General features: G+C 41.5%; 2 protein-coding genes across 2 annotated transcripts; both read right to left on the minus strand.

Annotated features, from left to right (window-relative positions):
* Positions 1-1,359: 1,359 nt before the first annotated feature.
* On the minus strand, positions 1,360-10,807 carry acads (acyl-CoA dehydrogenase short chain). The gene is made up of 10 exons (XM_047372817.1): positions 10,720-10,807; positions 8,584-8,744; positions 6,706-6,855; positions 6,495-6,606; positions 4,964-5,115; positions 4,704-4,874; positions 3,491-3,628; positions 3,138-3,233; positions 2,371-2,427; positions 1,360-2,277 (listed from the first exon to the last, which is right to left on the minus strand). The coding sequence occupies exons 1-10, from the start codon at positions 10,745-10,747 to the stop codon at positions 2,125-2,127; spliced, it is 1,218 nt and encodes a 405-aa protein (XP_047228773.1). The 5' UTR covers positions 10,748-10,807; the 3' UTR covers positions 1,360-2,124.
* Positions 10,808-12,716: 1,909 nt separating this feature from the next.
* On the minus strand, positions 12,717-16,730 carry crybb1 (crystallin, beta B1). The gene is made up of 6 exons (XM_047372821.1): positions 16,582-16,730; positions 16,122-16,265; positions 15,032-15,150; positions 14,745-14,877; positions 13,986-14,128; positions 12,717-13,104 (listed from the first exon to the last, which is right to left on the minus strand). Exons 2-6 carry the CDS (start codon positions 16,242-16,244, stop codon positions 12,927-12,929), a joined length of 696 nt encoding a protein of 231 aa, XP_047228777.1. The 5' UTR covers positions 16,245-16,265; positions 16,582-16,730; the 3' UTR covers positions 12,717-12,926.
* Between the last annotated feature and the right edge of the window lie 106 nt (positions 16,731-16,836).

The following is a 16,836-nucleotide window of genomic DNA, read 5'->3' on the forward strand; positions in this document are numbered from 1 at the left end:
CATTCAGTTAAAATGATTTGTTTGAATTGCTGGAGCATTCAGGAGCCAGTTAGCAATGCGTGAAGGCAGCAGGCGCCTTGTAGATGCATTAGACACTGGTCTAGAGTCAGTCGAGTGACTGCAGTACACACCAACTCGAATCTGTGACTTCTACTACTAGCCCAAAGGTTTAGGGGTCAACGGATCGACTTCAATCGTCCAAGCAGCCTTGGTAACGCCACACATTGCACCAAGAAAGATGGAAGCCATCTCAGGCCTGGCTTAGAAGTGCTGATCAAACGAGGCTTTGGAGAAAACAAATGTAGCAGTAAACAGTAAGGAGCAAATGAGGCCACGCAATGTAAAGCTACACAGATACACCAAATAATCCAGAAATATGAAGAAACTTGAGAAAAGTATTCACACCCCTTGAAAATTTTCACATTGTCAAGTTACCCTCACAAACGTCAATGTATTTTGTTAGGATTTTATAGGACAGATCAACACAATGTAGTGCATAATTATGAAATAGAAGGAAGATGACTCTTGGTTTTCTATATTTTTTAGAAATATAAATCTGCAGCCCCCTTTACTTTAAACCGATCACCTTCAGGAGTAATTAGTAAATATATAAATAAAATATACAAATTCCAAGCTTTGGACATTTCACACAGCACCGTTCACCTAAACTGAGACCAGGTAGGGAGAGCATTAATCAGAGAAGCAACCAAGAGGCCCATGGTAACTCTGGAGGAGCAGCAGAGAACAGCGGCTCAGGTGGGACAATCTGCTTCTACAAAGTATTGACTCAGTGGGGTTAAATAAAGGGACATGGCACACTTTTCAGATTTTTATGTCCGAAATGTTGAAAACCGGCTATTATTTTACTTCTACTTCAAATTTATGCACTACGTCTGTCCCAATAAAATCCACCCGTCTTGGAACAGCATTAGTGCGAAAACCTAAAAACAACCTGCCACATCCTATAAGCCTATAGCGAACTTTCAGGGACTTGGTCACTATAAATGCATGTGTTACAGCTGTTGTTTGTATGTGAAATAAGGGAAATAAATAAGACTATTACACTGAGGTAAGAGTCATCGGGTCCTTGGTTCACACACCCTGCCAGCACAGTAAACAAGCAGCTACATCGAACAATGCTCCCTATCGTCAGCACAATCAGCAGGGAGTCATTCCAGCATCCGGAATCTTGGCCTAGATCTGGAACTGCCAAGCAATCAGAGCCCTCACGTGGAGTAATGGAGGGGAAAGGAGTACGCAGGGCGCACACACATACACACACACACAGAGCCAGGACAACAAAGCAGGCAGCAGATTGCAGATTGCTGCTCCATCACATTTCAAACTGAAGCTGGTGGGTTTCAGGTTTTTTTCCTTTTTTATTTTTCTTTTAACATCTGACCACAATAAATTACCATCAAATATGTACATGTTGAGCGCTGAAAGCTGTGAAGCAGACACATGGTGTATCATCACACACCTTCATGTAATGAACCAAAACTGTTTAAATCAGACCATCTTTAACACAGCTACCCGTTAGCCACCCCGAGAACTAAACATTCTGATCATCTGCAAGTGTGATCACAGTGGGCTCATTACACAATCAGTCCTGAATGCAGAAATGGGTCAAGATGCACGAAGGCACTCTGTAGCCCCCTGGTGGTTGAACTCCTGAATGGTACATGATGAGCAGTTCTTGTTTCAGCAGGGCTTTGAAGGATTTGTTACAGCAGATTAAAACACACCCACAACACGGTGCAAGGATTCTGAGAAAACTTTACAAAGTCAACATATGAAGGAAACATCTATGTTAAAAGCTTCAACAACTACATTTAACATTTGACTCAAAGAAGATCAGCCTTGGAGAAATTATGCCCGATTTTAAATGTGTGAGAACTGGCCAGAAAAACCTAGAGGTCTGATTTCCTCTAGGTCGAAGGCAGTGAGGATTTGTTTCAGTTAATGCCAGAATTTCTTGCAGACATGAGACTGTTGAGGTCTTGCTGGTTTACGACCCCCTGAAGGTTCTCTTCAAGCCTCAGCATAAAGGCCTTGTTCCACTGAAGAAAGTATAAAAACTGAATTTCATCCAGAATTAAGGGTCTGTGTTGTGCAAAGCCACATCTATGACTGGTATTCCTTCAGTATCTGGCCAGCGATGACCAGCCTCTGGATCTCACTGGTGCCCTCGTAGATCTCTGTGATGCGAGCGTCGCGGTAGTGTCTTTCGGCGGGCATGTCCGTCACATAACCCATCCCGCCCAGAATCTGAATGGCCTGATTCAGAATGCAAAACAGGACAAACAAGACATTAATCTGGTCGCTGCTTTGGTTATGTTTGAGTCCTCTATTGTTCATGTGTTTTGTTACCTGATGTGAGCAGAAAGTGGCAGCCTCAGATGCTGCCAGTTTGGCCATGGCTGCTTCCTGTAGTAAAAGATGATCAGAGTTCATGTCCATCACTCCAAAAGTAGAATAAAACCTAAAGGTGTTGTCTTACAGAGGTTTCCCTCACCACAATTCATCCATGCACCCAAATGCACTGAGGAGGTCTGAGGTAGTCATGATTCACCAAGGACTGGGTGCAGGAAACGCCAGAGAAACCAACGACTCTGTTTTTGTTCATCAAGTGAATCATGTAACAAGATTCAACGATGGTCAGCTCTTTATTTCATGCAAGCAACATTTGGTTCCTAAAAGCTGCACCAGTTTGACCGAGGACACATGGATGTTGCGCTACAACAGTGCAAATATATGTGCATCTAGTCATGTCTGTCAAAGCCTGCTGGTGGAGTTTTCTCATAAAGCTTTTTTCTAAGTCAGATAAGTGACCTTCATCAGCCTAGGGCTGGAATTGGTGGGAACCGCAGGAGTTGGAGAGGGAAAATGACCGACAGGGCGATCAAAAACAGAACATTACCAGGTCTGGTGATGTTTCCGGAACAATACAGAATTATAGGAGATAATTGCTGCAATACAGTTGGGACTAAGAGCAAAGGACAAAAAATAGTGCATGAATTCACTGAATGAATTTACTCTGGAAATAAAACTTGTTTTGAATGTTCAATCTGTTCCATACATTGTACAGAGGGGCAGGATGGAGAAATCTAAGCTTTAAAACTGAGGCAGTGGTTCACCTTAGTAAAGGGTTTCTTTGCATCTCGAAGCAGTGAAGCTTTCCAGGTGAGCAGGCGAGCACTCTCTATAGCCACGGCCATGTCCGCCAGTTTAAACTGGATGATGCAAAGACAAAGAAAAACAGTTAACATTAACCACTTTTATTCACTCTGAAGGATTAGCTTTGTCATGATGGGGCCCACTGTGGAGATGATGACTAATGATAACTGAGATGGACGGTTCTGTATTTAAAATCCCTTCAATGTAACTGGTGATACAAATTGAACTGAAATTAATCATACTGAGCTCAATATTAGCTTCCCTTCAACAGCAAGTCAAGTATAAAGTTCAGTTTAAGCACAGCTTGCCTTACCTGTATGGCCTGCAGCTTGCCGATGGGCGCTCCAAATGCAGTCCGCTTGTGTGCGTAGTCGGCGGCGCAGTCCAGGGAAGCCTGAGCGATGCCGAGAGCCTGGGATGCGATGCCGATCCGTCCGCTGTCTAGGGTTTGCTGAAGGACACAGATCGTTCATGCAGCTTTGTCAGACGTAAGCACAGACTTCACGTGTAAACGCAACCAGGAGACATGTATGCATGTTCCTGACATTTAGAGAACTCTGGAGATTAATCTGGAAACCCAGCTTGAGATGGGGTTTTTTTTCACGGCAAAATAATATGTTAGAAAACCAAATGTGTCCATGGAGGATCGTTTTTCTAATATTATGTGATTGTAGTGCAAAATACTGACCGATCATAGGAAGAAAAAGTGAGACTTTCAGCTGCTTCCCTTCAACACCACTAGGTTTCATACAACCCCTTCATGCTCGGTTCTAGATATAACAGAAGGCTAACGCTGACGATGTGCCCATCAGAGAGACAAACACTAAGAAACCAGAGCAGAAGTAGGACTCTATCTAAATGTGGGCAGAATTTCATGTTGTTTCCAATAATATGTATGTGACAACCGTCATCACTGGTGTTGCACATAACAAGCCCACTGGATCCACCGCTAACTATATTTATTCACATTACATGTTGGACAGAGCTAAAGAGATCCCTGCTTAAACTTTGAAACATTTATCATTTATGATTATGAACAATTTTTTTTAACATGTATAAAATTGACCAAACCTCAGCTTGGTGTAAGAAATTTCTCTAATAATTTCTCTAACTGAACGGAGGGTGAGAATAGAGTAAATAATACAATCTGTAAATATCATTTAAAATACGTTTGTGCAGTTGAGGCTAATGGCTTGTTAAATTTGGACTATGTGAGGCACTAATTGTTGCACTGATGCATCCATTAGTGTCACAATTACAACTTTGGGTATGCGACTTAAGCTTTTATATTCATTTGAAAAGAAGTTGGCCAGAAAGACAGAACCAAAACAATGGTGTTCCCATGTCCAAATCTGCCACCATCTGCTTCCTGTTTTACCTGCATCCAGTTTAAATCCTCTGCAGAAGGAAACTGTATCCCAGGCTGTATCATAGAGAACAATTATTGTGCAGAAACAGCAAACAACCAGCCAGTGATTCTGGTCACCACCGTAGAGTTGCTACTACTAGAGGATGCTTTAAAATACCATAGCAATCTTGAATCCAGCACCGCGTGGGCCCAACATGTTGTTTAGTGGGATTCTGCAGTCCTCCAGTATGATGTTTGCAGTGGACGAGGCTCTAATGCCCAGCTTGTCCTCCTTTTTCCCCAGAGAAAGTCCAGGATGTGGCATGGGGATCAGGAAGGTGCTGATTCCCTGGGGACACGGAGGAGAGAAACAGTTAACAGACACTACTCGGATTCTTCCTCCCTGCAGACAGAGCAGCAGAGTGCTCTATGCCATGCCTTGTGTTTGAGCTTCTTGTCTGTGGTGGCGAACACGACCGTAGCGGAGGCGTCCCAGCAATTGGTGATCCAGGCTTTGGTTCCGTTCAGCACCCACTCCTCTCCCTCCTGACAGGCCACGGTGGAGGCAGCGCCAGCATCACTGCCATTACCTGAGTTTTAGGTTAACATAATTAAATCACTGCATTTCATCTGGGTGAAACAGACCACAGTCAAAAAGTAAGTACACTGTCTTTCAGTTCCATGGTTTCACATGTCAGGACATGTTAATATTCATCAGGTCTGAAACACATTCTGAAGGTTCTGAAATCTAATCTCAAGTGTAAAAAACTGACTCTGGAGTTACTTCTAATAAACAAATAAGCAGCTACAATTTAAAAGCCGAGTGTGAAAGAAGTACACCAGTCATTTAAAAGCACAGCAGCAATAATTAGCTTTTTTTCGGTCCCACCACAGCATCTCAATCAGGATGAGGTGTGGACTTTGAGAGGTCCACATAGACTCTCTCGGCTGTGCTGCTGTGTTTATGATCATGGTCCTGCTGACCCGTTTCAGATGAAGCTTTAGCTTTTTGAAATGCATGGCCCCGTGCTTCACGGCTGGTATGAGGCATTTGTGGTGATATGCTACGTTTGCTTTTCACTTAAGATGGCGCTGTAGATTCTGACCAAGCATCTCTACTACTGACTAATCTGTCCAGAACCACACCGTTCCAGACACCTTGTGGTTTATCCAGATGCAACATTGTGAACCTAAGTTATGCTGCCATATTGTTATAGAGGGAAGATGCTTCCTCCCAATAAGCCATAATTCAGTTTAACTCAGTCTTTGTTTAATTGTACTGTCACAACCTTTTTGGATCTAAAATGAGGCCTGGGGAGTGTGACATGGAGCTCTTGGGTTTTTTTATTTGTATTTTTTCTGAAGACTGTACATTCTGTCCTGAGGGTGAATTTGCTGGGATCTTTCTAACTGTAAAAGTAACCGAACTCAAATTGTTTGGAAACCCTTCCCAAAACTCTGGCCAGCAACAATTGGTTCTCTGCTGTTGTCTTTCCTGCTTGGCATCGTCTGAACAGACCTGTATGCTGCCTTAACAGCAGTGATTACACTGAGGATGATCAACTGTGATTGGTCAGCAGCTCCTGGCAGCTTCCTTCTTTCCTAAAGGAGCAGCAAGGGCTTACTTAGTTTTTCACCTTTCATTTTAACTTCATCTGTATTCAATAAATGTGTTCACGTTTTTCGACACTTGAAGTTAGATTTATATAATTTTCCAACCTGTTAAAAAGGCGATGTTTTTAAATTATGTTGTGATAGACAGAACCCTACAACTAAAGGAGGGTGTACCTTCTTTTTACCATGACTTCATGAGCTAAGACCTAAAACTGCCTTGCAAAACTTCTGCAGTTCAGCTTACGATAAAAAAAAAAAAAATGCATTTATGTCTCTTGCACAGTTGCATCACCGTTCTTTGTCTGTGCTTGATGAAACACTCAGATGCTGCAGAAAGAGAAGAACCTAAGGTTACCTGGCTCGCTGAGGGCAAAGCAGCCCACCTTCTCTCCAGTAGTGAAGGGGGTGATCCATTGCTTCTTCTGCTCTTCTGTACCAAACTTCAGAACTGGTCCGATGTAGAGAGACTGAGAACCACAGTGACACAGTGGGCCATGAGAACAAAAGTCCCAACATTAGACCAATTCTTTCTAACTTGGTCCTTCATGCCGACAGGTTGGACCTACATTGTTAACAGAGACCACGACGCCCGTGCTAGCACAGCCTCTGCTTATTTCCTCCATCGCCAGACTGTAAGCCAGGCAGTCCATCCCTGCTCCACCAAGCTCCTCTGGGACCTCCATGGCCATCACACCCATCGCCCCCAACTCCTTTACCTGAACAAGCAAAGCAACGTTCACTGTGATGTTTCTCATAGTTCATATCCAAAAGTAAGACACAAATTCCTTGAGTGTCATGGAAAAGTAAGTGCCCCCAAACAGATTTCCTCTTTTCTGTCACACTTAAGGATTCAGATCAGTCTAATTTTAATGTCAGACTATAATCAGCTGGGTAGTTTTAAATGATAATTTCATTAATTAGGCTAAGAAAGCAATCCAAACCATCCTGATCCTGTGTAAAGAAGGTTCCTGCCCCCTTTAAATTAGTGAACTTTGATTAATCACTAAAACCCCAAATGCAGAAAACACGGACCAGTGGTGAACCTTCCCAGGAGGGCCTGCCCCATCAAATTTACTCCTGGAGGTTCCAAAAGAACCCAGAACATCTAAAGCTCTGCAGACCTCAGCTCAGATCAGATCAGAGTTCATGATTTAACAATAAGAAAGAAAATGGCCTCCATGGGGGAGTTCCAAGGCCAACACCGCTGCTGACCAGAAACAATTCAAAGACTTATTTCACATTTGTTTAATAACCTCCTGATGATCCCTGAGAATTTTGGGAAAATATTCTGTATTTTCACCCAATGACTGCTGGAGAAAGGCACCAGCCCCCCGGCGACCCTGCATGGATAAGTGGGACAGACAATGGATGGATGGATGAATCCTGTTACAGTTGATATAAAACCAACACAGCATTTCAGAAAAGAACATCATGCCAACATGGTGGTGGTACAGTGATGGTCTGGGGCTGCTCTGCTTCTTCAGGACCTGGGCAGCTTGCGGAAGAATATTTAACCATTTGTTCTTTAGCGTGAGCACAAGCGCACTTGGATTTTACATCAGGACAATGATCTGAAGCATACCTCTGGATGGGGTAAATTAAAGTTTTTTAGAGGCCTAGTCCAAGTCCGAACCTAAATATAGTTGCTATGGCATGACTCTAAACAGACCGTTCATGCTTGAAACTCCTTCGGTGGGGCTGAATCAAAATAATTCTGCAAAGAAGAGTGGGCCACAATTCCTCTATTGTGTTGTAAAAAACTCATTTCCAGTTATTGATGACAACACTTGATGACAGGCGTTGCCACTAAGGGTGGGACGGCCATTTTGTAGGTTCAGATCCTTTAGGTTATTTTTCACATGGGACCCGGTTGGTTTGGGTTGTTTTTTTCTGAATAAATTATTTGAAAACAGCTTTTTGTATTTAATCAGGTAATCCTTATCCAGTATTAGAATCTGATGGTGAGGGATGTCTGCAACACACCTGGGCCAATTTATGGAATAACTGATGTGGGCAAGACAGGCATGGATGTTAACTAATGAGTATCTAAATACACACTAAAAACACTTACTATAACTCAACATCTGTTTTTGACAACCCTAAAACACACCCAGATTCTAATCTGGATCTAATAACTCCTAAATCATTAACAAATCCTCCTGTCAAGCAGCCTTGTGTGTGTTTTTGTTACATGATGAGGCCCGTTTTCTAAAAATATACTACGTGGTTAGGAGCCACTGCTCCTTGTCTGGGACCAAACCCTGGTCCCCATGGGGGAAAATGCTGATGTTGGGCTAGTGGTTAGGTTTAAGACTAAGTTGTGAATTAAGTTCAGGTTAGGGTGAGTTTAGTGTCAGGGTTAGGCCATATAACTACATGAAAAATGAGTGGAAGTCAATGCATGGGCCATAAGGATAGAAAAGCCCAAGTGTGTGTGTTGGTACCTGTTTAGCAGGGTAAACATGCTCTTTATCAAGTTTGGCAGCGATGGGGGCCAGTTCTCTGTCTGCGTAGTCTCTGCAGGTCTGCCTCAGTAACTGATGGGTCTCTGGCAGCTCCGCCAGCTGTGACAGACTCCGGCAGCCAGTAAGACACAAGTCTAGAACTGAAGGAGAGATGAACACGTGTAGGTATCAACACTGAGTGCGCCGTGTAGCCGTCACAGAGCAGATCTGGCTCTGGAACAAATACAATGTCAATGATCGTGTAGTTCTGACACACAAAAATACCCAATCACTGCTCTTGGAGGATGTTCAGTCTGTTTTAGTTACCAGCTAATCATTTGGGTTTTGTAAAACATACTTAAAAAATACTTTTTTGCATTTAATGATCTTTTTTGGAGCAGAGAAGAATTTCTGAAATCAGCATTTCTGAAACAAAAACCTGCTCCAGTCTTCAGCTAAACATGAGAATCTGGAGACCTGATCAAACGTTATCCCTGATTAATTGGCAGGAGACATGGCCTCAACAAGGAGCTGTCAGCTGAAACAACAGAAGCGGTCCTGAAAAAACTCCTTCCAGGACATAAATTAACAGAGTGGCAAAAGATGTTGGCTGTTCCCAGTCAGCTCGGTCTAAAATGTGGAGCACGTCAAAACAAAAATGTTCCGGCTGTGATTGAACATGAATCATCCAGGTACAGCAACGAAGATGTCAAAGCGTCTGAATGGGACACTCAAGCAATCTGCCTTGAAAATGAACAACAGAAGAAAGGAAGGGCAAATAGACACAAACATGAGTCGATGAGATGAATGAGAAGAAAGAAGCAGAAGAAAATATCTAGAAACCAAACTAAAACATCATTAACAACCAAACAGCTGTAAACAAGGTTTTTGTGGGCTGAAGAGAAGCAGCCATGGACTGTAAAAGATTTGATGATGGCGGGATTCAGTGATGAGTTCAGAAACCGAACTGGCCAAGGAGATGGTGTTGATGTTGACCCATCAGTCCTTATTGTTTCTCAGCAGTAAAGTCGATGACTCAAAAAGAGAAACCAGAGGAAGTGTTTGGCTATTTTTTAAATATGTTTTATAAATCCAGAATGTTCAGCTGGCCAAACGATTAACTGATGCAAACCTCCCGAATTTTTTTCCATGAAAGTAACAATAAATATTTTTGTATTTAAAAACCATGAATGATCGTGATTATCATGTGCTGTACTGAAGTAGCCTATTTGATTATGGGGGATTTTTATTTTTAGAGCAGCGTTTGTGTTGTGGGGCTCTGACTGCAGGCCGAGGGAAAGATTTTTAAATACTTCTTATTTAGTTTTGGTGTCATCTAAATCTGAAGTTGACGTTGCCCAGAAGCAGCGATTCCACATTTAGTTTAGATATCAGTTTACAAAAAATGGAATCTTTGTGCATTTTATTTATTTTGACTGTCCATTGGCTGATTTTATTAGTATTTTTGGAATGCGTCGTGTTAATTGGGCTAATGTGGTTTTACTACATAAATAACTTAATTAGGGTGGTATGTTTTGGTCATTTTCCCCACTAACACTGCGCAAGATAATTACACTGCGTTCAAATAAGCTGCAGAAATGAAACGTATTCTACTCTTAATTTATTACAACACATGACCAGCAGTAAGGTCTTTAAACGCACCAGTAGCTAACCAGGTAGCAATCGGCTATTTAGGTGAAAGGTCATTCCCACCACCAGTCACCTTCATCTAACTAATAAATCAACGAATGAAACAGTTCAGCAGCAGCACTCGGTGCTCTGTATTTATCTCTGTAATCAAACCGGGAGCGGAAACACTTTTTGATTTTTACAGCTAAACGGAAACCTTATTTCGCCACCGAGCTAACTGAAAACAGCTACATTACGCGCTAATGTACTTGCTTCCAGTCCCACTGAGAGGCAGAGAGAAAATTACCAGAGGTTTATTTCCTCCAGTGGGTAAATTACACAAGTTAAAGCTGTTAGGTAATCCAAGGCATGAGCAAACAGCTGGTTATGTGTTCAGTCGTGATACAGTTAAGTAGCTCTCACGCAAATACAATGGCTATAACATGATTTTCTTTCTTCTGTTAAAGTGTCTCATTGGTCTTCTGTGTTTTGTCTCTAAATACTAACCTTTTCTAGCTTTACAAAGTGCAGACATGGTACCTTCCTCACGGCTCAAGCCCCAATGAAAGTTTATGAAATGTCGTGTTGCCTTCAAGTTCTAGCTGGTATTGACCACGTGACGCATTGCCGGATTCACTATACCTCGTAAACAGTAAATCTGACGAAGAAAGCAACAGAAGCCAGAAAACTGATATCAACTTTCTACATGGTTGTCAACGTTATACAAAGGGACAAAACAGTCACCTCACCTCGTACGAAGTACATAGACGAGACTCTAGTTCATTATTCATTGTCTGTACAGGGGGACAAACTTATCAATAACTTACATATTCATACGCGTACAAATTTGTGTGTGTGTGGTTATGCACACACTCATCATTAATGAGAGTGAATTAAGTTCCCTCTCACTGACATCCGCACTCCAGTCCGGTAGGTGGCGGGAAATGCACCTTACGTTGGTTTGTCATCACCCAATAAAAAAAAAAAAATACAAATAAAAAAAAACAAAAGAAGAAGAACATATCATATGGCCAGGATGGTTTGGATAGCATTTTCCCGCTTAAAAATTAAGTAATCTTTTCAAAGCTGCTTTTTGTATTTATTCGGATTATCTAAGAATGATTTTAAAATTTGTTTGATGATTTAAAACATTTTAGTGTGACAAAATAAGAATAAAAATAAATCTGTAATGTGCATATATTTTTTTCACGGCAATGTACATACAATGTCTCACAAAAGTGAGTACACCTCTCATATGTTTGTAAATATTTGATTATTTATTTTCATGGGACTGAAACTGAAGATATGACACTTTGATACAATGTAAAGTAGTCAGTGTACACCTTGCACAACAGTGTTAATTTGCTGTCCCATTAAAACCATTCAACACACAGCCATTCATGTCTAAACCACTGGCAACAAAAGTAAGTACACCACTAAATGAAAATTTCTAAATCAGCCATTTTCCCTGCCTGGTGTCATGTAACTCGTTAGAGTTACAAAGTCTCAGGCGGGGATAGGGAGCAGGTGTGTTAAATTTGGTGTTAGCACTTTCACAGTCTCTCATACTGGTCACTGGAAGTTCAACATGGCACCTCATGGCAAATAACCTTCTGTGGATCTGAATAAAAGCATATTGAGAATCCGTGGTGCACCCTTAAACAGAGTGTGGAGGTGCGAAGGTCTCTAACCTCCACCAGCTCCATGATGTTGTCATGGAGGAGAGGAAGATGACTTCAGTGGCAAACTGTGAAGCTCTAGAAAACTCCATGCCCAGGATAGTTAAAGTGCTGGAAAATAATGGTGCCTACACAAAATATTGACAGTTTGGGCACAATTTGGACATTGACACTTAGGGGTGTACTTACCTCTGTTGCCAGTGGATTGACATTGAGTGTGTGTTGAGTTATTGAGGTGACAAGGTGACAGCCAATTTACACTGTTATACAAGCTGTACCCTGACTACTTTACATTATATCAAAGTGGGATATGTTCAGTATTGTCCCATGATAAGGTGTAATGAAGTATTTCCAAAAATGTAAGGGGTGTACTCACTTTTGTGAGGTACTTTAAATGTAAATGCATCAATACCTAAAGTTAATACCTAAAACTAAAAACAAACTTTGAACAACATATGCTTTTTCCGGTTCATTTACACTCCATTGTTGTTAACAAACCAATGTGTCTCTGGTGCTTCATGTAGTTGTATTTTAAAAAATGAGAAAACAAAATAAATCCTTATATTAAAAAATGCAATAATGGAATCTTTTGCAATTATTTAGAAAATATAGATGAAAATTCTGACTTGTTGAATGATAAACAAGTGGTGAATAAATGTTAAACCAACATGTACATCACTCTTTTTGTCTCTGTCTTTTTTTACAGTTTTCTGTATTATTGTCATAGCCTGTTTGAATATTTAAATAAATAAATTATATCCGAATATTAACACAAAATATAGCTTTTGCTGTAAAATAAATAAAGGTTATCCAACCATGAAGGAATCAGGTTTTTCACAACACGTTTATTTCTTAGCACCATAAAAAGTCATTAAATGATGTCCAGGGTATTGCTCTCAATCTCTCTTTCCTTTGGAATGGAGCAATGATGGTAGAGGTCGAGGAAAGCACCAGAGAATTTGGAAAAAAGAAGAAGTGTGGAGAGATAAAAAGCTGAGAGAGCTACAGCAGCACCAGGTGGTCAGCAGGTGTCTTTCACTTGCTGGCAGTAGTGAAGGTGAAGCATCCTCTCTGGTGGAACTGCATGTCCCTGATACGGCGCATGGATTGGATCTGGGGCTGGAAGGCGCAGAAGTCATTGTAGTGTCTGTAGTCACCGCACTCAAACAGGTACTGGTAGCCTCTGTATCCGGGGTACTGGTAACCCACCCAACTGAGAGAAACATGGAGGGAAACCAGCATTATGTGTGTTCCAGTAAACATGTGCACATAGCTTTTAGTGTGTGGTTACTGCAGGAGATGATGAGATTCTAGAAGTCTTGTAAGAAGTCCTGAGATCCTAATGCCTCCCAAATTGTCCTATTTAGTCTCTGCGAGGCCTTAAGAATGGTTTTAGAAGGTCAACTTGTAATTGTGGGGCTACTTGCTCTCATTTATGATCTTCTGCAGGACTCACAGAAAGGTCTGTGGCCAATGAGAAAGTTCTACCTAGTGTTTAGAAAGTTTGGGGAGCAAGGTTCTAAGCAATATTGGTATCTATCACTAAGTAGATGTTGGAGAGTCTTCATTCGGCCTTATTGGTCATCAGTGGAGCCACTAATGAGCTTCCAGATGTCCACTAGAAGTTCCTTGACGCATACAATTTTTAAAAAATGAGCAAGATATATGTATCCGGCAGAAAGCCTGAGAAGTCTTTCATCTGTTTGGTTCTTTAAAGAGGTATTTTTGAAGCTTCAGTATTTGTCCAACTGGAAGTTTTATCTATCTATTAAGTTGGTCAAGGTGGCCTTAAAGAGGTCTCCCATACACAGATTCTTATAGAGTTCTAAACAACTCTTTGCACTTTAAAGATGTTTAGCAGGTAATAGAGATGACATAGGTGTCTTTAAGGAGGTTCTGGTTGTTAACTGGAGGTTTAGAGTTCCCTTAAAAGGTTTAACAGAGACCGGATAGTCAAACGCTGAAGGTAGCTACATAAATATTACCATCTAATCAACATGTATACAAGTAAAAAACTATCTGTAAGTACTTATCTGCTTAACCAAGTGATTTTAAACTGTGTTTAAACTAAAGTGAATACGTATATCCACTCACGCTCCTCCTGGCACCCTCACGCTGCCCACTCTGTCACAGAAGCCATGTGCCCAGAGGGTGGGCACATCATCCTCCTGAATCTCCATCTTGTTGCCCTTGAAGTCGGAGAGCTCATACAGGCAGATCTTGTGCTCCAAGCTGTCCTGCAGAGAGGAAAACCCAAACACAGAACGATGATCTCAAGATTCCAGAAACCAGTTTTTGTTCCTGACTTGGTGTCAGTGTTGTCAATGAGTCTACAGATGGCAGTGTTGTTCTAGTTTTAGTCCCGGGGGACTCGAATTTAGGTTCATTGAGTTTTTTCAGAAACCCAGAAATATGTGTTGGAAATGGGGCTTTGTCTTGCTCACTTGTCAGAATGTATGGAAATAAGTTGTTGAAACTCAAACTTTGTTTATCCTGTTGAATGCTGTTCAAATTTAGGTCAAATGAAAACAGAGTCCAGTGTTTGTTTAGCTGGTCTGATGTCACAGTTTGGCTCTATAAAAAGAGACATTGAAAGCAGACCTTTGTTTAGCTTAGGACGCCTAGTTGAACCTTTTTACTTCCAGCCACATTAAGACATCAATGGATGTAGAAATCTTTTTTATTTTATTCCGTCATTTTTCAGCCAAATTTGCGTGGTTCAATGAGAGTCTGCTTGAGTGTTAACGGAAAGCATCAACATTTAAATTTCCTCTCAGTAATATTCTGGATTATGCTTCCATCTTAGAAAACAGCGTAACGTATGTTTTCATTAAGTTTAAATGCTGAGTGTACCATGCGGATGGGCCTGAGGGACATGAGGCAGTCGCTGCGGTAGGAGTTGCTCCAGGTATCCCAGCGAGGATACTCTCCCTTCTCCAGGATGAACATCTCGCCACGGAAGTTGGTCTGCTCGAAGGCAACAAAGCTAGAGCGGATGGGTGGGTGGGGGCACCAGTCACAGGGGGGTAAGCACAGAGAAGGAGAGAAGGAGGATGGCAGAGAAGAGTAACACATATATGAAGAAGGGAAGTATGGAGAAGTCCGAGCTGCTGAAATCATGTCTCTGTGAGGGAACTTACGGGCCGCACTCCACAATGATACTACGCACTCTATCCATGCCACGGTCACACACGTTCATACACTCATTCTGGACCTCCATCATCCTGCCCTGGAAGTTCTCCTGGTCGAACAACATGATCTGCACAGGAGGGGTGTTGCAAGCTCAGTTTTACACTAAAATAAGTAAAACCATTAAAGCCTAAATCTAGAAAGGATATTAATATGAATATAAAGTAATTTTACAACATGTTCAGTCAACACAGCAGGTTTTTGAGGAAATCGCTTTGTTAAAGAAATGTAGTTCTCAGAAACACTTTTATGAAAAATGATGGGCTCTATCAGAGTTTTAGGAGTTAAAGTGTACATTAAATTAGTTGTTTCCCACAAATGTAATATGTTCCTATTTGCTTCCAGTGAGACTCCATAGCTATAAGTATATACAAGTTCTAGAAAAATTTAGATTTGAAGAAAATATCAGTATGAATACATCTACTATATAAAAAATGGCAGTAGATTTTTTTGCTGATCCTTTCAAACTTTTAGTAAAGCTGGATTTTTAATCCCTGATTTTTCGTGAAAATAAAGTATTTAGAAACTAGGATAGCCTCCCAACCAACTGAAGTATTTTCCTTATTGCATTTACTGAAATTTAAAGAAAATGTGTCTGGTAATTAAATAATGATTTCCAAAATAAATAATAAATAAGCACATATTTACAATAATGTACCTTAAGAAGCAAGTCTTATTTTATCTACTTTAAACCAATTAGATAATTTACTGAAGTAAACATAGACTCTCTATGCAATGATGGGCCTGGAAAACAGTTCATTTTAATGCTGTCCACTGAAATGTAAAATAAATAAGGTACCTCAGTTTATTACACTGACAATTATATTAGAGTTTCAAACCTCTAGAAAATTATACACCTCACTGTTTTTACATCTTTGAACAGATGTCTTCCAGTCTTTATATGCCTATTTTTCCACTTTCACCTTGTCTCAAGCTGGGTTCCTTCAGAAGTCCCACTAATTTCCCACTAACTCTTCTTCCGAAATAAATTGCGCCAAATAAATTTCTTCCAATGTGGATATTGTTGCTGCAGTGACTCACTCTGTAGGATCCCATGCCAGGCTCGCCGGTCTTGGTGGGCTTGCTGGTGGCAGCTGGAGCTGGGGCTCCCTTGTCCTTGGCATCGACGCCCTGGCTGGAGGCGGTCTTGGCAGTCTGAGACATGGTGAGGGGCTTCAGGAGAGTCTGTACATCAGATGCAGGAAGCCAAGTGGGGGGGGGTCAGAAATAGAGGTGTAAACAGACAGAATTGCAGAGGCTAATAATGTGAATGAAAGGGAAGTGTTCCAGAACATTGTCATCATCTGGAGGGTAATGTAGGTAGAAATGTGCTTTGTTGGGATTTATTGCTGTTCATGTGTTAGGCTCATTTGGATGCTACACTTCTGTTTGGGTCTTTCCCCTTGGCTGAGAGGGCGGTGTGGATGACAGGGAGTGGGCCCTGGTTCTGGATGTGGAGCTCTGAGGCTCAGCTGTGTACGGCTGTATCTGTGTGTCTTACCTGCTTTAGTACAGCTTGCAGTGCCTTGTGAGGGAGGCTGGCTCGTGCTGGTCCTGTTAGAGCTAGACTCAAGCTTTTATACTCTGGCAAAGGCCAAAGGTATAGGCTCACAGCACAATAGAAAGCCTCGCGTCATCACAGTTGGTCTGCGCCAAAGCCGGCAGGTCATCGCATACCCTGGAAACACTGCTGGCCCCTCTAGGCTGCCTGTAAGCATTTCACTGTCAAAGGAAAGCACTGACCCAGGCAGTTTTA

Source organism: Girardinichthys multiradiatus, chromosome 8 (assembly GCF_021462225.1).
Source record: "Girardinichthys multiradiatus isolate DD_20200921_A chromosome 8, DD_fGirMul_XY1, whole genome shotgun sequence".
In the NCBI taxonomy this organism is placed as follows: Eukaryota; Metazoa; Chordata; class Actinopteri; order Cyprinodontiformes; family Goodeidae; genus Girardinichthys; species Girardinichthys multiradiatus.